The 20,535-nt window shown below is 38.3% G+C and overlaps 1 protein-coding gene across 1 annotated transcript in view; it reads left to right on the forward strand.

The window, feature by feature from the left end:
- TPX2 (TPX2, microtubule nucleation factor) overlaps positions 1-20,535 on the forward strand; it is a 64,467-nt gene that overhangs the window by 27,546 nt on the left and 16,386 nt on the right. The window contains exons 5-12 of the mRNA XM_014456433.2: positions 5,806-5,932; positions 9,984-10,112; positions 11,194-11,322; positions 13,150-13,271; positions 14,890-15,041; positions 16,053-16,224; positions 18,341-18,482; positions 19,115-19,331. Coding sequence (XP_014311919.1) covers positions 5,806-5,932; positions 9,984-10,112; positions 11,194-11,322; positions 13,150-13,271; positions 14,890-15,041; positions 16,053-16,224; positions 18,341-18,482; positions 19,115-19,331 — 1,190 coding nt within the window. The remainder of the gene's footprint in view (positions 1-5,805; positions 5,933-9,983; positions 10,113-11,193; positions 11,323-13,149; positions 13,272-14,889; positions 15,042-16,052; positions 16,225-18,340; positions 18,483-19,114; positions 19,332-20,535) is intronic.

Here is a 20,535-nt window from a genome sequence, read left to right on the forward strand (position 1 = left end):
GGGGGCAGCGCCCAACCCCCTGATTGGCCCTGCTCTGTGCGTGACAAGGTACGAGCCCCAACCCCCCGAATGGGCCCTGCTCTGTGCGTGACAGGGGGCAGCCCCCCAACCCCCTGATTGGCCCTGCTCTGTGCGTGACAGGGTACGGAGCCCCCAAACCGCCTGATGGGCCCAGCTCTGTGAATGACAGGGGGTGGTGCCGCAACCTCCCCATCCACCCTGCCTTGAGTGTGACAGGGGGCGGTGCCCCAATCCCCCAATCGGCCCTACCCTGAGCGTGACTGAGGGTGGCATCGCAACCTCCCGATCCGCCCTGCTCTGTGCATGACAGGGGGCGGCGCCCCAACTCCCCAATCAGCCCTGCTCTGAGCCGGACTAGGGGCTGCACCTAGGGATTGGGCCTGCCCTCTGCCACCCGGGAGCAGGCCTAAGCCAGCAGGTTGTTATCTCCCGAGGGGTCCCAGACTGCGAGAGGGCACAGGCCGGGCTGAGGGACCCCCCCTTCCTCCCCGAGTGCACAAATTTTTGTGCACCGGGCCCCTAGTATGTATATAAGGATTTTTGGTACCTAGAATTAACCAATCAGGTGCAACCTTATTTTGTGAAGTAACTTATAATGTGCAACTCTATTATGTGACTTATATATTTATGGTTCAAGACAGGGCATTCACACCAGATGGCTATTGTTGTGTTGGTTATTGTCATTTTTTTATTTGACAATTTAAGGGAAAAGAGGTCAGGGCCCCTGACAAGATAGTCATGATAGTCAAATTCTTGCCGCACTCTGAAAATCATTGCTTTAATGGCATCCCACAATTTGATATATTGTGTTTTCATTTTCATTCCATTCAAAAGAGGCTGCCTGCGGCACACCCCCTACTGGGGATTGAGCACCCAGGCATGTGCCCTGACTGGGAATTGAACCATCAACCTTATGGTACATGACTCCCAACCAACTGAGCCACACCAGCCAGGGCCCATTCAAGATACTTTAAAGAAAAAAATATATATATTGATTTCATAGAGGAAGGGAGAGGGAGAGAGAGAGAGAAACATCAGTGATGAGAGAGAATCATCGATTGGCTGCCGCCTGCACACCCCATACTGGGAATCGAGCCCTCAACCCAGGCATGTGCCCTTACCGGGAATTGAACTTGTGACCTCCTAGTTTATAGATCAACACTCAACCACTGAGCCATGTGCTGGCAAGATACTTTTTTTTTTTTTAAATATATTTTATTGATTTTTTTACAGAGAAGAAGGGAGAGAGAGAGCTAGAAACATCGATGAGAGAGAAACATCGATCAGCTGCCTCCTGCACACCTCCCACTGGGGATGTGCTCGCAACCCAGGTACATGCCCTTGACCAGAATCGAACCTGGGACCCTTCAGTCCGCAGGCCGACGCTCTATCCACTGAGCCAAACCGGTTTTGGCATGGCAAGATACTTTTAATATTCCTTTTGATAGTTTCTTTCACTCATTTTTAAAAATTGAGGTATAATTGACATGTAACATATAAGTTTAAGGTGGACAACTTGATATGATACATTGATATATTGCAATGTGATGAACAATATACCAGTCTTACTCAGATTTTCCAATTCACTAGTACTTGTTTTTGTTTATGTTTAGTAAGTTCTATGCAATTTTATCATCTGTGTAGGTTTCTGGGTCTACCATCAGAGTCAAGATATTGAACAGTTCTAACATCATGAGGAGCCTTGTGTTGCCCTTTTATAACTATACTCACTTCCCTCTTGCTACCCTACCCCAATTCATTTTTATTTATTTATTTATTTTTCTTCTTTTTTTTTTAATATATTTCATTGATTCTTCACAGAGAGGAAGGGAGAGGAATAGAGAGTCAGAAACATCGATGAGAGAGAAACATCGATCAGCTGTCTCCTGCACACTCCCCACTGGGGATGTGCCCGCAACCAAGGTACATGCCCTTGACCAGAATCGAACCTGGGACCCTTGAGTCCGTAGGCCGATGCTCTATCCACTGAGCCAAACCGGTTAGGGCTTTATTTATTTCTTTTAAATGTTTTTATTGAAAAATTTTTTTTGAGGGAGAGGGAAAGAGATAGAAACATTGATCAGCTGCCTCCTACATGCCTTCCTACACACCCCCTACTGGAGAATTAGCCTGCAACCCAGGCATGTGCCCTGGTAATAGAACCGGCAAACTCTTGGTGCATGGGATGGTGCTCATTCAACTGAGCCATACCAGCCTGGCTTCCTAATTAATTTTTAAAATATATATATATATCTTTCATTGATGTCAGAGAGGAAGGGAGAGGGGAAAAGAGAGAGAGAGAGAGAGAGAGATATGATGAGAGAGAATCATTGATTGGTTGCCTCTTGCATGCCACACACTGGGGATCCAGCCCACAACCTGGACATATGCCCTGACCAGGAATTGAATCGCGACCTCTGGTTTCATAGGTCAAGGCTCGAAATGGATGGATTATGCTACTCAGAATCTAGTCCTAAACAGAGATAGGATTGCCTGATGTTGGGTCTGTGATGTGGCACAAACCCTGACATGAGACCAACAATAAATAAGGATGGTTATCTCTCTTATGGATCTTATATCCCTTATCTCTGTCACATCACATAATTCTTTTCTGTTTTGAGAGCAATTAAGATCTGGTCTCTTAACAACTTTGAAGTTTATATACAGTATTGTTGACTATAATCTCTATGCTATGCCTAGATCTTCAGGACTGATCTACTAGTTGCAAATTTTACTTATATGTTATTTAGAAGTTTTAATTTCCAAATATTTGCAGGGGTTCCAGAATTGATTTCTTGATGTATTTAATTCCATTGTGGTCAATAATGGAATCCTTCTAAATGTATTGAGATTTGTTTCATGGCCAGAAGGTCTGTCTTGGTAAATGTTGAGTGTGCACTTCAAAAGAATGTGTATTCTGCTGTCATTGGGTGGAGAGTTACGTAAATGTTAATTAAGTCAAGTTGGTTGATAGTATTGCTCAAGTCTTCTATTTCCTTGTTGACCTTCTAATTGTTCTATCCATTACTGAAAGTGGGGATATTGAAGTCTTCAGCTATAATTGTTGAATTGCCTATTTTTTCTGTCAATTTTGTTAGTTTTTCCTTTATGTATCTGGGGCGCTGTTGTTAGGTACATATATGTCTAATTGTTACATCTTCTTGATGAGTTGACTAGAACATATTTATGTAAAAAGTTTTATTGGAATATAGCTGTGCATATTCACGCATATATTATTTATGGCTATTATATTCTTACTGATTTTCTGTCAGCTTCTTCCATCAATTAGAGAAATATTAAATTTCAGACTATAATTATGGATTTGCCTATTTCTTGTAGTTTTTGCTTTGTGTATTTTGAAGCTCTGTTATTAGGTACATAAATACTTAGGTTGTTAAGTCATCTTGATGAATTGACCATTTTATCATTTTGAAATTATCTTCTTTATCTCTAGTAATATTCTTTGCTCTGAGATCTACTTTGATATTAACTCCAGTTTTCTTTTGATTAGTATTAGCATTTAGCATTGTCTTTATATTTCAAGTACATTTTTTGTAGGCAGTGTAAATTGGGTCTTTTTAAAATGTAATATCATAATCTTTTCCTTTTAATTAGGAATAAGTGTCTCTATTATAGCCTTGTCATAATCTATCAGTTTTTGTTTTTTTGGATGTCTTTATTTTCCTTCCAAAAATATTTCTTTAGTCAGTGAGCCCAGTGATTGTTCTCTGGAATAAATAATGCATGGAATCTGTTTTTATGGCCTTTTCTCCCCTGTCATACAGTTCTTTTCTTTTATCAAGGCTCAGTTCATAAGCTATACCATCAAATGCTGTTTCTTCCATGAAGCCTTTACTTGATTATTCCTTTCTCAGTATTCTCAGCACTTTTTCTCTGTTTCTGTTTCATGATGGCCATGGTAATACCTTGATGTTTAATAATAAAATACCTTCTTTCGCCATGACCGGTTTGGCTCAGTGGATAGAGCGTCGGCCTGCGGACTGAGGGGTCCCAGGTTCGATTCCGGTCAGGGGCATGTGCCTTGGTTGCGGGCACATCCCCAGTGGGGAGTGTGCCAGAGGCAGCTGATCGATGTTTCTCTCTCATCAATGTTTCTAATTCTCTATCCCTCTCCCTTCCTCTGTGTAAAAAATCAATAAAATATATTAAAAATAAAATAAAATAAAATACCTTCTTTTCTTTCACACCCCTATACCTAGTCCCCTTCCTCAAATGCTACATCTTTAAACTTTTACTGTTTTAAATTGTGGTTTACACATAATGCCTGAAAATTTGATTGTATCAGCAATATTTACATTATGTAAATATTATTTGATGACAGGTCAGTTAATGTGATGTGCAGCTGCATTTCTTCTTGGTTCTCCTTGGTTCTCCACAGTTCCATTGTCAAAATCTGTGGGCCACTTAAAGATGATCCTGACATCAAGGTCAGGAAGATTCTCTTTTCTTTAAACTTCATCAGTTACTTAAATTACTGTCATACGTTAGCTTGCTTCATATTGGACAATATCCTTGGAAGTTATAACTGCTTTTTAAGGGAGGACATTATTTTTCTTAATATCTTTTGAATATCTTTGCTGATATTTTCTGGATCCTATGTTTCTTTCTTATATTCTTTTATTTGTCCTTCATTTTGTTGGAGTACATATTCTGGGAACTTCCCAAGATTAGGTGCAGGAGAAGAGAACTTTGAGTTCTCTCATGTCTCAAAATTTCATCATCCCACATTCATAATACAATTGAAAGTTTGACTTAATATAGAATTGTAGATTTAAAAAAGTTGTTTTGACTACTATGAATGAAGGCATTGTTTTTTTTTAAATCTTCTATCATCCTGTGTCACTGATGAGGAATTCAGCTTATCTTATTTTCCTTGCATCTCAGGTGTTTTCTTTTTCTCTGTGAAAGCTTTAAAATTTTATCCCTTTCAAATATCATGACCTGGCTGTTGTGACACATTGGTTAGAGCATCAGACCATGAACCCAGGGGCCTCAGGTTTGATTTCCCGGCCCTGGGATTGGGCACTCGTGGGAGAATACTGATCTGTGTGTCTCACATTACTGTTTTTCTCCCTCCCTCCTTCCTTCCACTTTAAAAAAATTAATGGGAAAAAATATCTTCGGGTGGAATTAACAAAAAATAAAAATAAATAAGATGTCATGAGGATGTGTTTGGGATTTTTTTTCTGAGGTGGTGTCTAAGGTCTTCCGTGGAACATTTCACTAGAACTAAAGGTTCAATTGCTTAGGGCTATATGTATACACACACACATAAAATTTTCAATCTAGAATCCTATTTTAAGCATATATATACATGGTGGGGGGGAAAGCGGGTTTACAGTTGTGAGTACGCAAAACACAGTATATTCTTGTATTATTAATTATTGTTTTTCCATATGAACAACTGTAAACCTACTTTTGCCCCACTGTGTATATCTTATTTTTAACTTATTTTCTTGAGATTTGAGTACTGACTAGTTTTGTTTGTTTGTCTTTAACTTATTTTTTTAGAAAGAGGAAGGGAGAGAGAGAGAGAGAGAGAGAGAGAGAGAGAGAGAGAGAGAAACGTCCATGTCAGAGAGAAATATCACTTGGTTGTTTCTCGTATGTGCCCCCAACCAGACTGGGGATTGAACCCACAACCTGGGTACGTGCCTTGACTGGGAATCAAACCTGCTACCTTTTGGCGTACAGGAGGACGCTCCAACCAACTGAGCCACACTGGCTAGGGCTGAGTGCTGACTGGTTTTTACTCTCCTGCAGTTGACAACACTTACTACAAAGAGTCAGAAAAAGAAAATCTGGTGCAACAGTCCATTCCCTCAAATGCTCGTTCTGCCCTGGAAGTCAAGGGAACCACCTCAAGAAATACTCCATCTCTGCCTCAGAGGTAAGATTGTTTCAGAGTCAAAAGTGGTAGTTATATTAATGATGTTCAAAGAGTAGTTACTGGACAGAGCATCTACTAAGTGTGCCATACTTTATTAGACAATTTATGTTACTTTATTTAATCTTCATAACATTTATGAGATGTAGGTAATATGTTTCATTTATGATAATGGTTCAGAGGTTACTAAGTTACTTGTCTATGGTACCTTTATTTCAGAGCCAGGATTCAAACTGATCAGTTTGGTTCCAAAGCCCTTGCTGTTTGCACCACCAACACTAGTTGCAATTTTAGATTTATTTTTATGGCTATTTGACAGAATTATTTTTTTTTTACACCACATTGTAAGTAAACTTTCTAAGGGCAACTATAATGTATCTTTAATCCTTACCAGTGTCTGGCTGGAGCAGAAGCTCAATAAATTCTTGATGAATGAACGAATGGATGGGTGGGTAGATTAATCTGCAATCTTTACTAGCAATCTCAGAGCTTTCACCATCTAATAATTAACCACCCACCCAGAGTTTAAATTGCAGGACTATTAATTGCTTTATACTTTGACGTCACCTAGAATATCTCAAGGAAGAGGAATGGTAGAGTATTTATAATATTATTGCTCAGAAATAATGAAATTACCTTTTGCAAAGCCTTATGCTGGCATAAGGGTATCACTTTTGAGGATATCACAAGCTTATACTAATCTTTTCTGGTAGAGAAGCCCATTTTAATCAAAGAATTCTATGAAATCTCAACCTTGTATGTATATATTACAGGCTGAAGAGATTGCCATTGGTTGATTCAGTGGTTTCTGTTCCATGTTTAGATTGTGAAGTAGGACTATGGAAAAGAGACCCAGTGTCCTATAGATTCCTTCAGAATTCAAGAAACTGTTAGTGTCTTGGCTCTTCTGTTTTGTATATGTATATGATTACAAAAATTGTTCTTCAACCTGACTGAATTCTAGAATGCTTTTTGGAAATGATTGTATGACAGAAGATAGCTTCTGTCAGAAAATCTGCCTGAATGTTTTTTTTCTTAGGGGCATGTACCCTCAGCTATTCAAAACCTCAGTTTATTGAGAATAAGGGAGCTAATTGTAAAAAAGGTCCAAATAAGATAATATGTACTTAGTAAATGATACTGCGTTATGAAAATGCATAATAAGCCCTTGCTGCTGTTGCTCAGTGGTTAGATTGTTGGACCATACACCTATGGGTCTCAGGTTCAATTCCCCATCAAGGGCACATACCTGGGTTGCAGGCTCGATCCCCGGCCCCAATTGGAGAGTGTGTGGGACCTAACCAATCGATGTGTCTCTCTCACATTGATGTCTCTCTCTTTCTCCCTCTTCCTCCCTACCCTCCTTCCCTTCCACTCTCTCTAAAAATCATTGGGCAAAATATCCTCAGGTGAGGATAATAAAAAAAGAAAATGCATAATAAGAGGTAAAATGTTAGTGCCATTATCTCAGATCTTAGATTTTTTTTTTTTAAAATATATTTTATTGATTTTTTACAGAGAGGAAGGGAGAGAGATAGAGAGATAGAAACATCGATGAGAGAGAAACATCGATCAGCTGCCTCCTGCACACCCCCTACTGGGGATGTGCCCGCACTCTAAAAATCATTGGGCAAAATATCCTCAGGTGAGGATAATAAAAAAAGAAAATGCATAATAAGAGGTAAAATGTTAGTGCCATTATCTCAGATCTTAGATTTAACTTAGTCAGAGATGCCTAATCTAGAAAGGAACAGCATATGAAATAGAATGGTGTAGGCCAGTGGTTCTCAACCTGTGGGTCGCGACCCCTCTGGGGGTCGAACGACCCTTTCACAGGGGTCGCCTAAGACCATCGGAAAACACATATATAATTACATATTGTCTTTGTGATTAATCACTATGCTTTAATTATGTTCAATTTGTAACAATGAAATTGGGGGTCACCACAACATGAGGAACTGTATTAAAGGGTCGTGGCATTAGGAAGGTTGAGAACCACTGGTGTAGACAATCATACAAATTCCCTACTATTTTATTTCACACTAGAGGCCTGGTGCACGAAATTTGTGCACGGGTAGGGTCCCTAGGCCTGGCTGGCAATCAGGGCCTTCCTTCCCCTGGCTGCCCGCTGTTGGCCGAGGCCTTCCTTTGTTCCATGCCGCCCCCTGGTGGTCAGTGCATGTCATAGCGAACAGTTGAACTCCCGGTCGAACTCCTGAGGGGACAATTTGCATATTAGCCTTTTATTATATATGATGGTTTAGATGGATAGGCTGAAAGATGGCCAAAACTACTTTGACAGAGAAGTTAAGAATCAACAAGTCTGTAATAATAATTTTTCCATGGAGGTGTTACTTTACCAGTGAGAGCAGTGAAATAGAATAGAAACTCAGCTTCCCGTGTATGGGCATGGTATATGACAAAGAGAGTACTGCAGACCTGTGGGAAAAGTGGTTTTTTTTTTTTCCCTTTTTAAGTTCCCTTAATTAAATACTTGGACAGTGGATATCCAAGTAGAATAAAAATGAAACTTGGTCTCTACCTCACTGTATATAAAACGGTCAGTTCTACGTAGATTACAGATATAAATGTGAAAGCTAATACTCATATAAGGCAATATAGGAGAATATAGTTATGAGCTTATATAAGGGAATATAGGAGAATATAGTTATGAGCTTAGAATAGGGAAAGATTTTTTTGAATAGGATACACATAGAAAAGCACTGACCATAATGAGGGAAGGGGTTGATGTATTTTGAGCACTGTTAACTAAATGATACTATAAAGAGTAAAAAAGCCAACCCCCATAGTGGGAAAAGATACTTGTAACATAACATTTACAAACAACTCATTTGTAGTATGCAAAGAGTCTCTACTAATCAATTAGAAAAGGATTGACAATCCACAGAAAGCAAGAGACTTGAACTACTTAGCACTTTATGAAAAAGGTTAACCAAATGGCCAATAAACATGTGAAAAGTTGCTCTGTCCACTGGTAATCAGGGAAAAGCAAAATAAAACCACAGTGAAGTTCTACAAAGCATTTAATATGGCTATAATTAAATCATCTGATAATACCTAATATTCAGGTGGATGTAGACTCTTATAAACTTGCCAGTGTAAGCATAAATTGATTCAAGCACTTTGGAAAAATGACTTGAGTTGTTTTAACCAAAGTCCGATGACCCAGTAATCTTACAACTTAAGATATCCAACAGCAGCATGTGTACTCTGCACCAAGAACTTGAGAATCAACAGTAGACGAGATAAATAGTGGTACATTCGTGCAATGAATGCATCATTGAAAACTGAGTTAAAGCTACATGAATCAATGTGGATGAATCTCACAAACATAATGATGGGTGAAATAAACGAGACAGAACAAAATACTTGCAGCAGTCTGATTGCATTACATAAAGGTTTATTTTTTTTTTGTTTCTTCCCTTAATGTACCAATCTTATATGGTAAAATGATAGAGAAAAAGTAATGATTACTATAAGACAAGTCAAGATAGCTGCTTCCAGTGTTCTGTTTCTTAGGTTAGGTGATGATTTCATGAGATTTCATTTTGTAATCTTCTTACTTAATTTTTGTTTTGTGCATTTTTTGGTATGTGTTATATTTTAACTGTGTGGCTATAAGTAAAAGGAGAAAATAAATACTATGGTCAGTTTCCAGGAGCTCTGATCTCTAATTTCAATTCTGACAGCAGTTAGTTATGTAACAGGATTGGTCAAGTCACCTCATCTTTTTTTACTTTTCTCACTTATGAAAGAAAGAATTCTGCTAGGTGATTGCCAGTGCCTTAAAAAAATCTCAGCTTTATTGAGGTCTAATTTACAAGTACAAATGCATTTAAGTACTAATATTTATGATGAAATTTTTATAACTATCAGTAAAACAAGAGATTAGACGTTTAGAGTTGAAATAATACCACTAAACTTTTTATAGCTCTTTGTAGTTTGACATACTTTCACATTTCTGAAGAACATTTACATATCTGTAGAAGATAAATTCATTTCAGATAAATTTTTGTCAATTCCTTTACCATAGACGATCTGTTAGACTCTCTGCTCAGAAAGCTTTGGCACAGAAAGAAAAACACCATGTGAAAACGAAAGCCAAGAGATGTCCTACTCCTGTAATCATCAGTGAAACTCCACCCTCCAAAAGAATGAAAGTGTAAGTAGCCACAGCTTTTGACAGTTGGCATAGGTTTTACCTCTGTTTGCTCCTGAGGTTAATAGCAAGCAGAATATATGGTGCTCTTATTTTTATCAGTTAGGAATGCATTTTACCTGTTCAGCTAGAGTGGTTTACAGAATAGTTATTTGCTTCACAGAAGTTTACTGTTGGCTTTGGTTCAGTGGCTGAACAATGCTAGGGCAGCATCTCTGTGAGTCAGCTTTTATTTCTTGCTTGTTCCTCAAGATGGCTGCTCTGTTTCTTAGCTTCTTCCTTGTGTTTGTTGCCTCGTTCCCACAAGATAGCTGCTATATCACTAGGTATCAAGAGAAGAAGGAGGCAAAGGAAGAGGGGCAGCACCACCTATATCACAAAAGTAAAATATTTTCCAGAAACTCTTGTTTTATCTTAGTTGCCCAACTGTGTCATGGATCCCTCCTAGGTGCAATAGAGACTATTGATGCAAGTACAATACTTTTGCCTTTTTCCATCGTCGCCCCAAACACAATTGGCGTTCTGTTAATAAAAAAGAAAATGGAATCGATATTGGAAGGCAACCAGCTGTCTGGCATTTGTGCATTGGATGATGAACAGTTGGAATCTCTCTTATCCTCTTGAACCTTCACCAGACAACTCTTATATTGATTTCTATTGGTGTTCTTAAAGTTTACCTCTTATAGATGATCTGATAACCACTAGTTACCTACCATAGAAGAATCTTGTGGTTGAAGTATACTTGTCTTAGAGTAGTGGTTCTCAACCTTCCTAATGCTGTGACCCTTTAATACAGTTCCTCATGTTGTGGTGACCCCCAATTTCATTGTTACAAATTAAACATAATTAAAGCATAGTGATTAATCACAAAAACAATATGTAATTATATATGTGTTTTCCGATGGTTTTAGGCGACCCCTGTGAAAGGGTCGTTCCACCCCCAAAGGAGTCTTGACCCACAGGTTGAGAACCGCTGTCTTAGAGAGTGAAAATTAAAGTCATATGTGATAGATTTGGGGAGGAGGCTAGAGCAGGGTATAATTTAGGGAATTAAGAGGATATTTTTTGTTCTTTTGAACTCAAGTTCTAATCAAAAGAAGTCAGAAGAAGAGAAAGATGGCATTGCTCCTTGTCAAGATACTTCTGGAAAGAATGAGTCTTCCCCAGAGAAAGCCAAGGAGAGACGTACTATGCCTGGTATGCCACCTGTAAGGTATGCTGCTTTCCTGAATTTTAAACAGAGTCAATAGAAGAAAATTGCAAATGGGTACATCTCCAGTCTATTTGTTGTACGTGGAGCTTTGGAAATGCCTGAGGCTATAACCACGGTGAGGTGAATTGTTTTATAACCCGGTGGGTACCCAAGTCTTAAACATTGGGAAAAATATATTATTAAAGAAATATAAAAGGAAAAAGTAAAGGTTCTTACTATCCAACTTGAATGTTTTTATTTCACCAAGCTCCCTTCTAGTTTTATTCAAGTAAAATACCTATTTTCCCAATCAGTATGTAAACAACCTTTGGGTTTGCTTTATTCACTCACTATGAGACTTTGATTTATTTATTTTTCTGTACTACTATAAAATCTTTACATTTATCCTCTTTTGGTAGATTGTTAATATTCTCATTATATTTAAACATTTTCTGTTGAAAATGTAGTTTCTAATTTTTTATTATTATAAGTAGTTAGTGAACGTCTTTATAGGCAGAGCTTTTTCTTTAGAGTAATCTCAATTACTAGTTTTATGGTTATTCATATAGCCAATTTTATTTTAGAAAAGAATATATAAATTTACAGTGCCATCAATTTTGAATATTATTATTTCCTTGTCTCATCTGCATTGAATGTTTTTACTTTAAAAAATGTTCCCGCCACCATAGCCAGTTTGGCTCAATGGCTAGAGCATTGGCCTACTGAGTGAGGGCTTCCAGGTTTGTTTCCGGTCAAGGGCACATATCTGGGTTGTGGGCTCAATCCTCAGCAGGGGGCGTGCAGGAGGCAGCTGATCAATGATTCTCTGTCATCATTGATGTTTCTGTCTCCCTCTCCTTTCCTCTCTGAAATCAATAAAAATATATTTTAAAAAAAATGTTCCTGCCCTGCCCTGTGCGGCTCAGTTGGTTGAGTGTCGTCCCGTGCACCAAAAGGTGTCTGTTTGATTCCCTGTCAAGGCGAACCCCCATCATCAGGGTGCCTGTGGGAGGCAACAGATTGATGCTTCTCTCTCACATTGATATTTCTCTCTCGCTCTCGTTCTCTTCCTTTCCTTCCCCACCCCTAAAATATCAATAAAAAATGTTCCACATTTAATTGCTATATTGTTGATGGCATTTAATTATTTTAATTTGTATTTACCTGATTACATTGTATAACAACATTGTATTACTGTTACTGTAACATCTTTTCCATATTTCCTCTTGGGTGAATTTTCTGTTTCCTTTTTTGTTTGTTACTAAGAATGGCTACTCTAACTGGAATGTTTACTATGTGTCAGGTACTCAGAAACATTATCTGATTTAATAGTCACAAACATTCTGTGAAGATGAGTATATTCCTCATTTTACAGTGGAGACACCTTAGGCTCTGAGAGGTTAAATCATTTTCTCAGGATCACATAGGCAGAAAATGAAATGACAGGGCTGAGATTTGAACTCTCTGGCTTTACTCCTAAGTCTATTCTCTCTATCACAGTATATGTTCTGTATATATTATTAACCTTTGGCCATATTTGTTGCAAAGATTTTCCCATTCTAGTGGCATTTTAATTTTAGCTTTTCTGGTGGCAAAAGGTAATCATGACATAGTCCAATTTGTGGATCTTTTGGAACATCTTGTCTGTTTTAGCTATTTTCTGAAAATTTGTTCAGTATTAAGGTATAAATTGTGCATCTGGGTTATTTTTTCCATAGGTTATCTAATTAAGTTTTTGTTTGGGTAATTATTGTATCACAGGTTTAAAATCTAAACTTTAGATTATTTTGAACCATTGAGCCTCTTTCTCCTCTCCTCTCTTATCTCCTTTATTGATTTGCCCTTTAGACAGAAACTTCTAAAAAGTACTGAGGAGCAAGAGTTGGAGAAGAGCATGAAAATGCAGCAGGAGGTGATGGAGATGCGGAAAAAGAATGAAGAATTCAAGAAATTTGCTCTTGCTGGAGCAGGTCAGCTTGGCTTTGGTTGAGACTGATTTATGAGGGGGTGCTTCTCATAATCTTGGTAGGATTTTTTGACGTCTCTGTCTTCCTTAGCCTTAGTTGGCATAAAATAACGTTTATTTAGAAGGTTGGACCATCCCTGTGATTATTCCCTATAACATGTTACATACATTGACCCTTTCTTAGAGCATGCTGTTCCTTCTCTAACTGTAGAAGTCACACCCATCTTTTTATTTTTTATATATTTTATTGGTTTTTTACAGAGAGGAAGAGAGAGGAATAGAGAGTTAGAAACATTGATGAGAGAGAAACATTGATCAGCTGCCTCCTGCACACACCCTACTGGGGATGTGCGCGCAACCAAGGTACATGCCCTTGACCGGAATCAAACCTGGAACCCTTGAGTCCGCAGGCTGATGCTCTATCCACTGAGCCAAACCGGTTAGGGCAAACCTATCTTTTTTTTTTTTTTTTTTAAACAATGTTTATTATCTCAGTTTCTTTTTCTTTTTTTTTTTTTTAATATATTTTATTGATTTTTTACAGAGAAGAAGGGAGAGGGATAGAGAGTTAGAAACATCAATGAGAGAGAAACATTGATCAGCTGCCTCCTGCACGCCCCCCAGTGGGGATGTGCCCGCAACCAAGGTACATGCCCTTGACCGGAATCGAACCTGGGACCCTTCAGTCCGCAGGCCGACGCTCTATCCACTGAGCCAAACCGATGAGACCTTTTCCCATGCCTTCATTTTTTCAAGTGGAATTGATTTCCCCCTCCGTTTTCCTCCTAATTCTTTTTGTTTATAGTAGAAAAAGAGGGACTAGGATTAAGACAGGAGATAAAGCAATAGGGCAGGCCAGTTGTCCCATTTTATCCTTGGTAGAGGAAGAGGAAGTGGAATGATTTCAGTTGTGGCTATGGAGGAAAAGCATGACTGAGGGAACTGAAGGATCAGAGCTCTGCTTTGCTCTTGCATGTTTATTGGTGGAGTTGAAGCTATAAAGCCCTGCTTACCGGGTTGAAGGAAGCACCCCTGGAGTTTATAGTGTTTCCTTCTTAGAGATGTTTAGTTAAGTGTGCCTTTTTAAAAAATATATTTTTATTGATTTTTACAGAGAGAGAGAAGAGAGAGAGAGAGAAACATTGATTGGCTGCCTCCTGCATGGCCCCCACCTCAGATCAAGCCTGTAGCCTGAGCATGTACCCTGACCAGGAATCAACCAGTGACTTCGTGGTGCATGGGTAGCCGCTCAACCACTGGACCACACCAGCAGGGCTAGTTAAGTGTGATTTTAAAGTCAGTTGAGATCTTTGTCTATCAGAAATATTCTAGCTACTCATTGTCTTCAGACCTATGGCCACACCTGGGAGATGGGATTTTTCTTCCTGTCCTACCTCTTTAACAGTTGGCATCTGACCAAAGGGCCTCACCTCCAACAGTACTCAACTTAATGAATAAGGCACATATATTAGTGTCCTTAGGACTGTTTCAAATATTGGGTTACATGTAAAGAGTGAACAAAGTTAGATCCATGGTAATAGAAAGACCAAAAAGACTGGATAAAGGGAGATTTACTAATGTTCTCTGTGTAACCTGAGTGTTTTGCTCTGCTCCTCACTCAGGACAACCTGTGAAGAAAACAGTGAGCCAGGTAACCAAATCAGTCAACTTCCACTTTCGCACAGATGAGCGAATCAAACAGCATCCTAAGAACCAGGAGGAGTATAAGGAAGTGAACTTTACATCAGAACTGCGAAAGCATCCTCCATCTCCTGTAAGTTGATGGACTAAGTGAATATTCCTCTTACTAATTTAGTGAGGATTTTAGCTGTAACATTTGTGGTCACCACTTACAATAATATAATTGAATTAAGATCTGAATTCTCACTTTGCCTCCTGTTAGCTCTTTGATCTTGGATAAATTACTGTCTCTTTGGGAACCATCTTGCCAAGTTGCTGTGCAAACTGAATTGATAATATACACAAAACATAGAATTATGGGTGGCAAATCATAAGCACAGGCTTGTTACAGCTTGTGCTGTTACAAAATTCTTGAAAAAGTTTTGTTTGCAAAGCTGTGTATAAAATATAATACCATTTATGGGGAAAATGGCTTTGGGGCAGACCACTCCAATGCTATGCAGTGTTGTTACCGGAGCACTAACAAAAACTAACAATCCTAAATAAAAATTCTAAGAATCTCTACTTGCAATTTCAGTTATCATCATCATTTGTTGAACTCAGTCTTTCAGTCTTAAACCCTGGGTGTGTTCTTTCTTTGAGATGTAGGTTCTGGAGAAGTGTTGTTTTCAGTCAGAGACCAATTTAATCAAAATCAGTGTTCGAAGGAGTAGGCTTCTTCACTCAGTTTTTGGGAAGGGTGTATAAGAGTCTGATTCAGACTTTTACACACACGACCTGATCACTCCCAGAATCCTAATCAGTTTTTAAAAAATGGATTAGGGATAGAGTACCTTTTAAGCATTTTTGGTTCCTTCTAATTCTAAGAAGATTTGCTCTTGATTGCTTTAAAACATTAACATGCTTGTAAAAGATCACTTTATGTACTATTGTAGAACAATTTGCTAAGTGCTAGATCATTTTATTTTTTTTTAAGATGGGAATAGACTGGTAACCTGAGCTCAAAGACTGACAGGTTTAAGAGTAATAATTCTTAAGGTTTTACACGAGCTCTTTTCCTTTTGATTCTCTGCTGAATATGTGACTTGTGGTACATCTGAGCTTCTATAACGTTTCATTTGGGGAACAACTTCTTTCTTTACAGGCCCGAGTGACTAAGGGATGCACCATTATAAAGCCTTTCAACCTGTCCCAAGGAAAGAAAAGAAAGTTTGATGAAACAGCTTCTACATATGTACCTATTGCACAGCAGGTCGAAGCCTTCTATAAAGGAACCCCTAACAGATATCACTTGAGGAGCAAGAAGGATGATATTAGTAAGTTTCTTACTGATACCATAGCTGGCTGGAGTCTTCCCTAGAATTCCTTTTGCTGCGTCTTAGGCACAAATTTGCCTTTAGTTGATATCCTAGTTTTTGAACTATAGTATGGTATGTACCTATATGCAATCTTAATTTATTGTTGAGCATTTTCTCAAACCACCCAGCTATCTGTCCACTTATGCCTATCAATCACTTGATCCTTCTGGTCAGTAATAAGGGGAATCAAAGATATTTTTGCTATATATTAAAGTGTCATGGTGCATTTATTTACTGATAGAAAATGAAGGCATTCCATTCATTCAAGGTTGTGTGCTTTTTGTTCAGTGATTCAACAAGTTTCTTTTACTACTACAAACCAAGTACTTTGTTGGGTGTTGAGGGTATAGAAGTGAACAAAATGGACTTGGTGCTACTCAACATCAGGTTCTAATTCAGTGAGAGAGATGAACAAATAGATCATTACAAATTATTCTAAATGCTATGAAAATGAAAGGAGATGTCAGAGTTAAAAGATGTGGAAGATAGGTAGAGTGTGCCTGCGTACTAAGAAGTTCCTGGCAGAGAAGCTGAAAATAGAGGAGAAAAAGAAGATAACCAATGGTTAAATCCCTGCACAGGCAGGTAGAGGAGGAGTACTTATCATAGCTCTCATTCTTTGAAAGGAGGATGGAAGAGTGAGAAGAATGAGTGCAAATGCTGGTGGGTGTATAGATTTGGTGGTGAACAAATGAGAGAATTCTAATCTAATAGTTTCTATTTTTTATGAAAATAATTTCTATAAGAAGGAAGGTAAAAAAGTTTAAAAATAGTGGTATAAAATAGTTGTCCAGTGTATAAAGCTAGCATTATGGATAAAGCAGAATCTGGTCATTTTGCCTTTGAAGGTCTCAGTTTTTTCTGCCCTTACATAGGCATTGTTTAGTGCTGTGTCAGGTAGCCAGACAAGCTTAATACTGTTCATTTGTCAAATTTTATATTAATGAAAATAATAAATTTTTTTTATCCTAATGGAAATTTAAATATTAAACATGACTTTTCAAATAATATATGACTTTTAGACTCGGATCTGTCCTGCTCTTATAATCTCAGTACTGACAAATTACAGAAAGTAATTTTTATTTAAAACTTTTTACAGTGATAGCTAAATAATGGTCTATCTCTCTCCCTTCCTCTCTGTAAAAAATCAATAAAATATATTTAAAAAAAATTTTATATTAATGAAAATAATTTTTTTTTATCCTAATGGAAATTTAAATATTAAACATGACTTTTCAAATAATATATGACTTTTAGACTCGGTTATGTCCTGCTCTAATAATCTCAGTACTGACAAATTACAGAAAGTAATTTTTATTTAAAACTTTTTACAGTGATAGCTAAATAATGGTTATGTATATACTTGAAGCCTGGCTTCTTTATAAAAGAAATATATTTGGTTTCTACCTTCTTATCTTATGTGATAAGTTCTAAATTAGAGAACTCATTCTACATAATAAAACTGACATGGTTGCCCCTGACCCAGCAAATCAGTATTTTCTATGAGTAGTAACAATGGTCTTTTTAAAATTTTTATTTTTATTGAATTTATTGGGGGAACATTGGGTGATGGTCTTAATATTGATGCTTTGACATAGTTTACTTTGTCCATTTAACTTTCTGTGCGAGGTAGTCTTGATACTTTGATATAGATGCTTTTAGGGAGTTTATAAAATTGGTAATTGTTTCTTCGTCTTTAGAAAGGCCTTATTTTTAAAGCGGGAATAAGTAAAAATCTTACTTGTCAATTACAAGCAAAATAGTTGGCATTGCCAATAGAAAGGCAGTATAGGCCTGTGCAGTGATAAGGAATTCATCAGACATGGGTGGTTTTTAAGTTCAGAAGATAATAGTAGAGTTTACCAAAGTTTACCTTCATCAATCATACCCCTCAATAAAGAGTGATAGGGAAGAAGGGACTGCATATTTGTCAGGTTGCCTGATGTGAACTGAGCTGAATATGGAGGGCCAACACTCTGTGGTTGGGCCTCTCTGGGTTGCCAAGATGAGTTAGCACTTACAGGTAAATGGGGTCTTGAGGAGCCAGGTGAATGTCTCTGATTTCGGTTTACAGCTCTGTTACCCACCAAGTCTACTGTGGCCAAGATTGTCACAGAACCACAGACTCCTGTGTTGCAAACCAAACAGCGCACAAGGCCTGTGACCTGCAAAAGTGCAGCGGATCTTGAGGCTGAGGAGCTTGAGAAACTGCAACAGTAAGTACCACTGGCAGTATCTGAGGAAGAGTTTAAGAAACCGCCTGCTCTCTTTTCAGTTCTATAAGGGGACAGTTGCTATTTTTCATGCCATGGGAATTTACAGCATTTGAGTTACCAGCTCTGTAGGCTGTGTCCCTGCCTCTATGATTAGTCCTGAAAGTGGGGATATGGAGATGTCCTGGAGTGTAAACTGATAAAAAGCTAATGCAGAGGTTGGAGTGGGAGAACTTAGTTATGATTCCAGTTAGGGAGTGTCCTCTGAGGTTAGTTTAGGTAGATCCTACTCTTTCATGGCTACCCAAGGGATTGTTCATGGGAGGAAACTGGAACTTAATATGGTTAGCACTGGATTTGTCTCCTATATCCTCTTTCCATTTCTTTTTGTACTTTTGAGAAGGGGGAGCTTCCCCTGTGAAGAGAAACCCCAGTCATTAAAGTGGTGGGAATGTTAGGATTTTCTTATTCTTTGCTCTAGAGGTAGAAATAATGGCTATGGAGAGAAATTTTGCTCTGCATGATGGCTAAGCTTAATGATTATTGTTTTTCTGTTTGGCCTACTTTGTTGTTTATGTATTTTTTTTAATTATTAAAATTTTGGGGGGGATGGCATTTAAATTCTCACCTTACAGATATAAATTCAAAGCAAGGGAACTGGATCCCAGAATTCTTGAAGGTGGGCCCATCTTGCCCAAGAAACCGCCTGTGAAGCCACCCACTCAGCCTGTTGGCTTTGATTTAGAAATTGAGAAAAGAATCCAGGAGCGTGAGTCAAAGAAGAAATCAGAGGATGAACACTTTGAATTTCATTCCAGACCTTGCCCGACTAAGATCTTGGAAGATGTTGTGGTAAGAATGGTTGAGGCCCTACATGCTGACAAAATTGTCCTGCTTATGACCAAATATCCACCCACTTATACATATTTGAATATATACTATGATCAGGGCATCATATTAGGAGTTGTAGGTGATAAAGAGACATATCAGAGGTAGATTTTGTTCTCAGGAAACTTAAAGTCCAATAAGGGAGACAACATATGTGTAAGTAATATAAAATGAGACAGAAGTGTTCTCAGAGAGATGGCAGTTAGAAGAATTATAGGAATTCAGCGAAGATAATGATTTCTCCTAGGTGGAAGGTTCAGGGGATGATTTTGGGAGGAGGAAGCATTTGACTTCATCCTTGACAATATGGAGTAATAGTCATCCTCATCATGTTGTCACTGTTGTAGTAGCTGACACTCTCAGTATGTGCCAGGCACTGCCCTAAGCCTTTTTCGTATATTAAGCCATTCATGTTGACCATGGCCCCTCCAGGTGGTTTAGTCTAATTATCTCTAGTTTGAGATGAGGCAGTTGAGGCCCAAAGAGGTTAAGTAGCATTCCTAGGACACTCAGTAAACGGTGGAGCAAGGATAATAATTCAGGCACTCTGGCTCCAGAGTCTGTGATCTAAACTGTCATTATATTGCTTCTCCATTACAAGGTAGAATTTGTACTTACAGAAATGCAAATGAACTCACGAGGCATTCCAGGCAGTGGGGGTGACAAAAAAAGCCTGAAGGTAGAAAACGGGACAGCTCCTGGAAACAGTGGGTCAGTTAAGCTGGAAAAAGGAAGTCTATATATTAAGAGGAGCAACTAGAAACTAGATGTGAAAAGTGGGTTACTTTATTTTGATGGGGAAGAGATGCCACAGTCCAAGAATAAGTAATGGAGGTCAGCACCGGCTTAAGTGCAAAGATGGTTTTTAGATGAATTTCCGTGCAGATGAAGAAGCACCCTCTTCCCTTGGTTTGGACCTACTTATGTTCAGGTGCTAAGAACATTGTTCCCCTGTCCTCTTTCTTGTTTACCCTTTAGCATCACTGTGGTTTCAAGTGAACCTGTTCACCAGTGTTTATTACCTTCAACTTTTGTTTATTCTGTTTCTTAGTACTAAGTCAGAAGCAATTTGAAGTTATATTTTCCAGGCTTTAAAAAGCATGATAATGCTTAGAAATGGTTCTCCCCTCTCCGCGATTGTCTTTCAGTTGAGAAACTTTCTGCATGA

The sequence above is a fragment of the Myotis lucifugus genome, unplaced genomic scaffold (assembly GCF_000147115.1).
Source record: "Myotis lucifugus unplaced genomic scaffold, Myoluc2.0 scaffold_60, whole genome shotgun sequence".
NCBI classification, from domain to species: Eukaryota; Metazoa; Chordata; class Mammalia; order Chiroptera; family Vespertilionidae; genus Myotis; species Myotis lucifugus.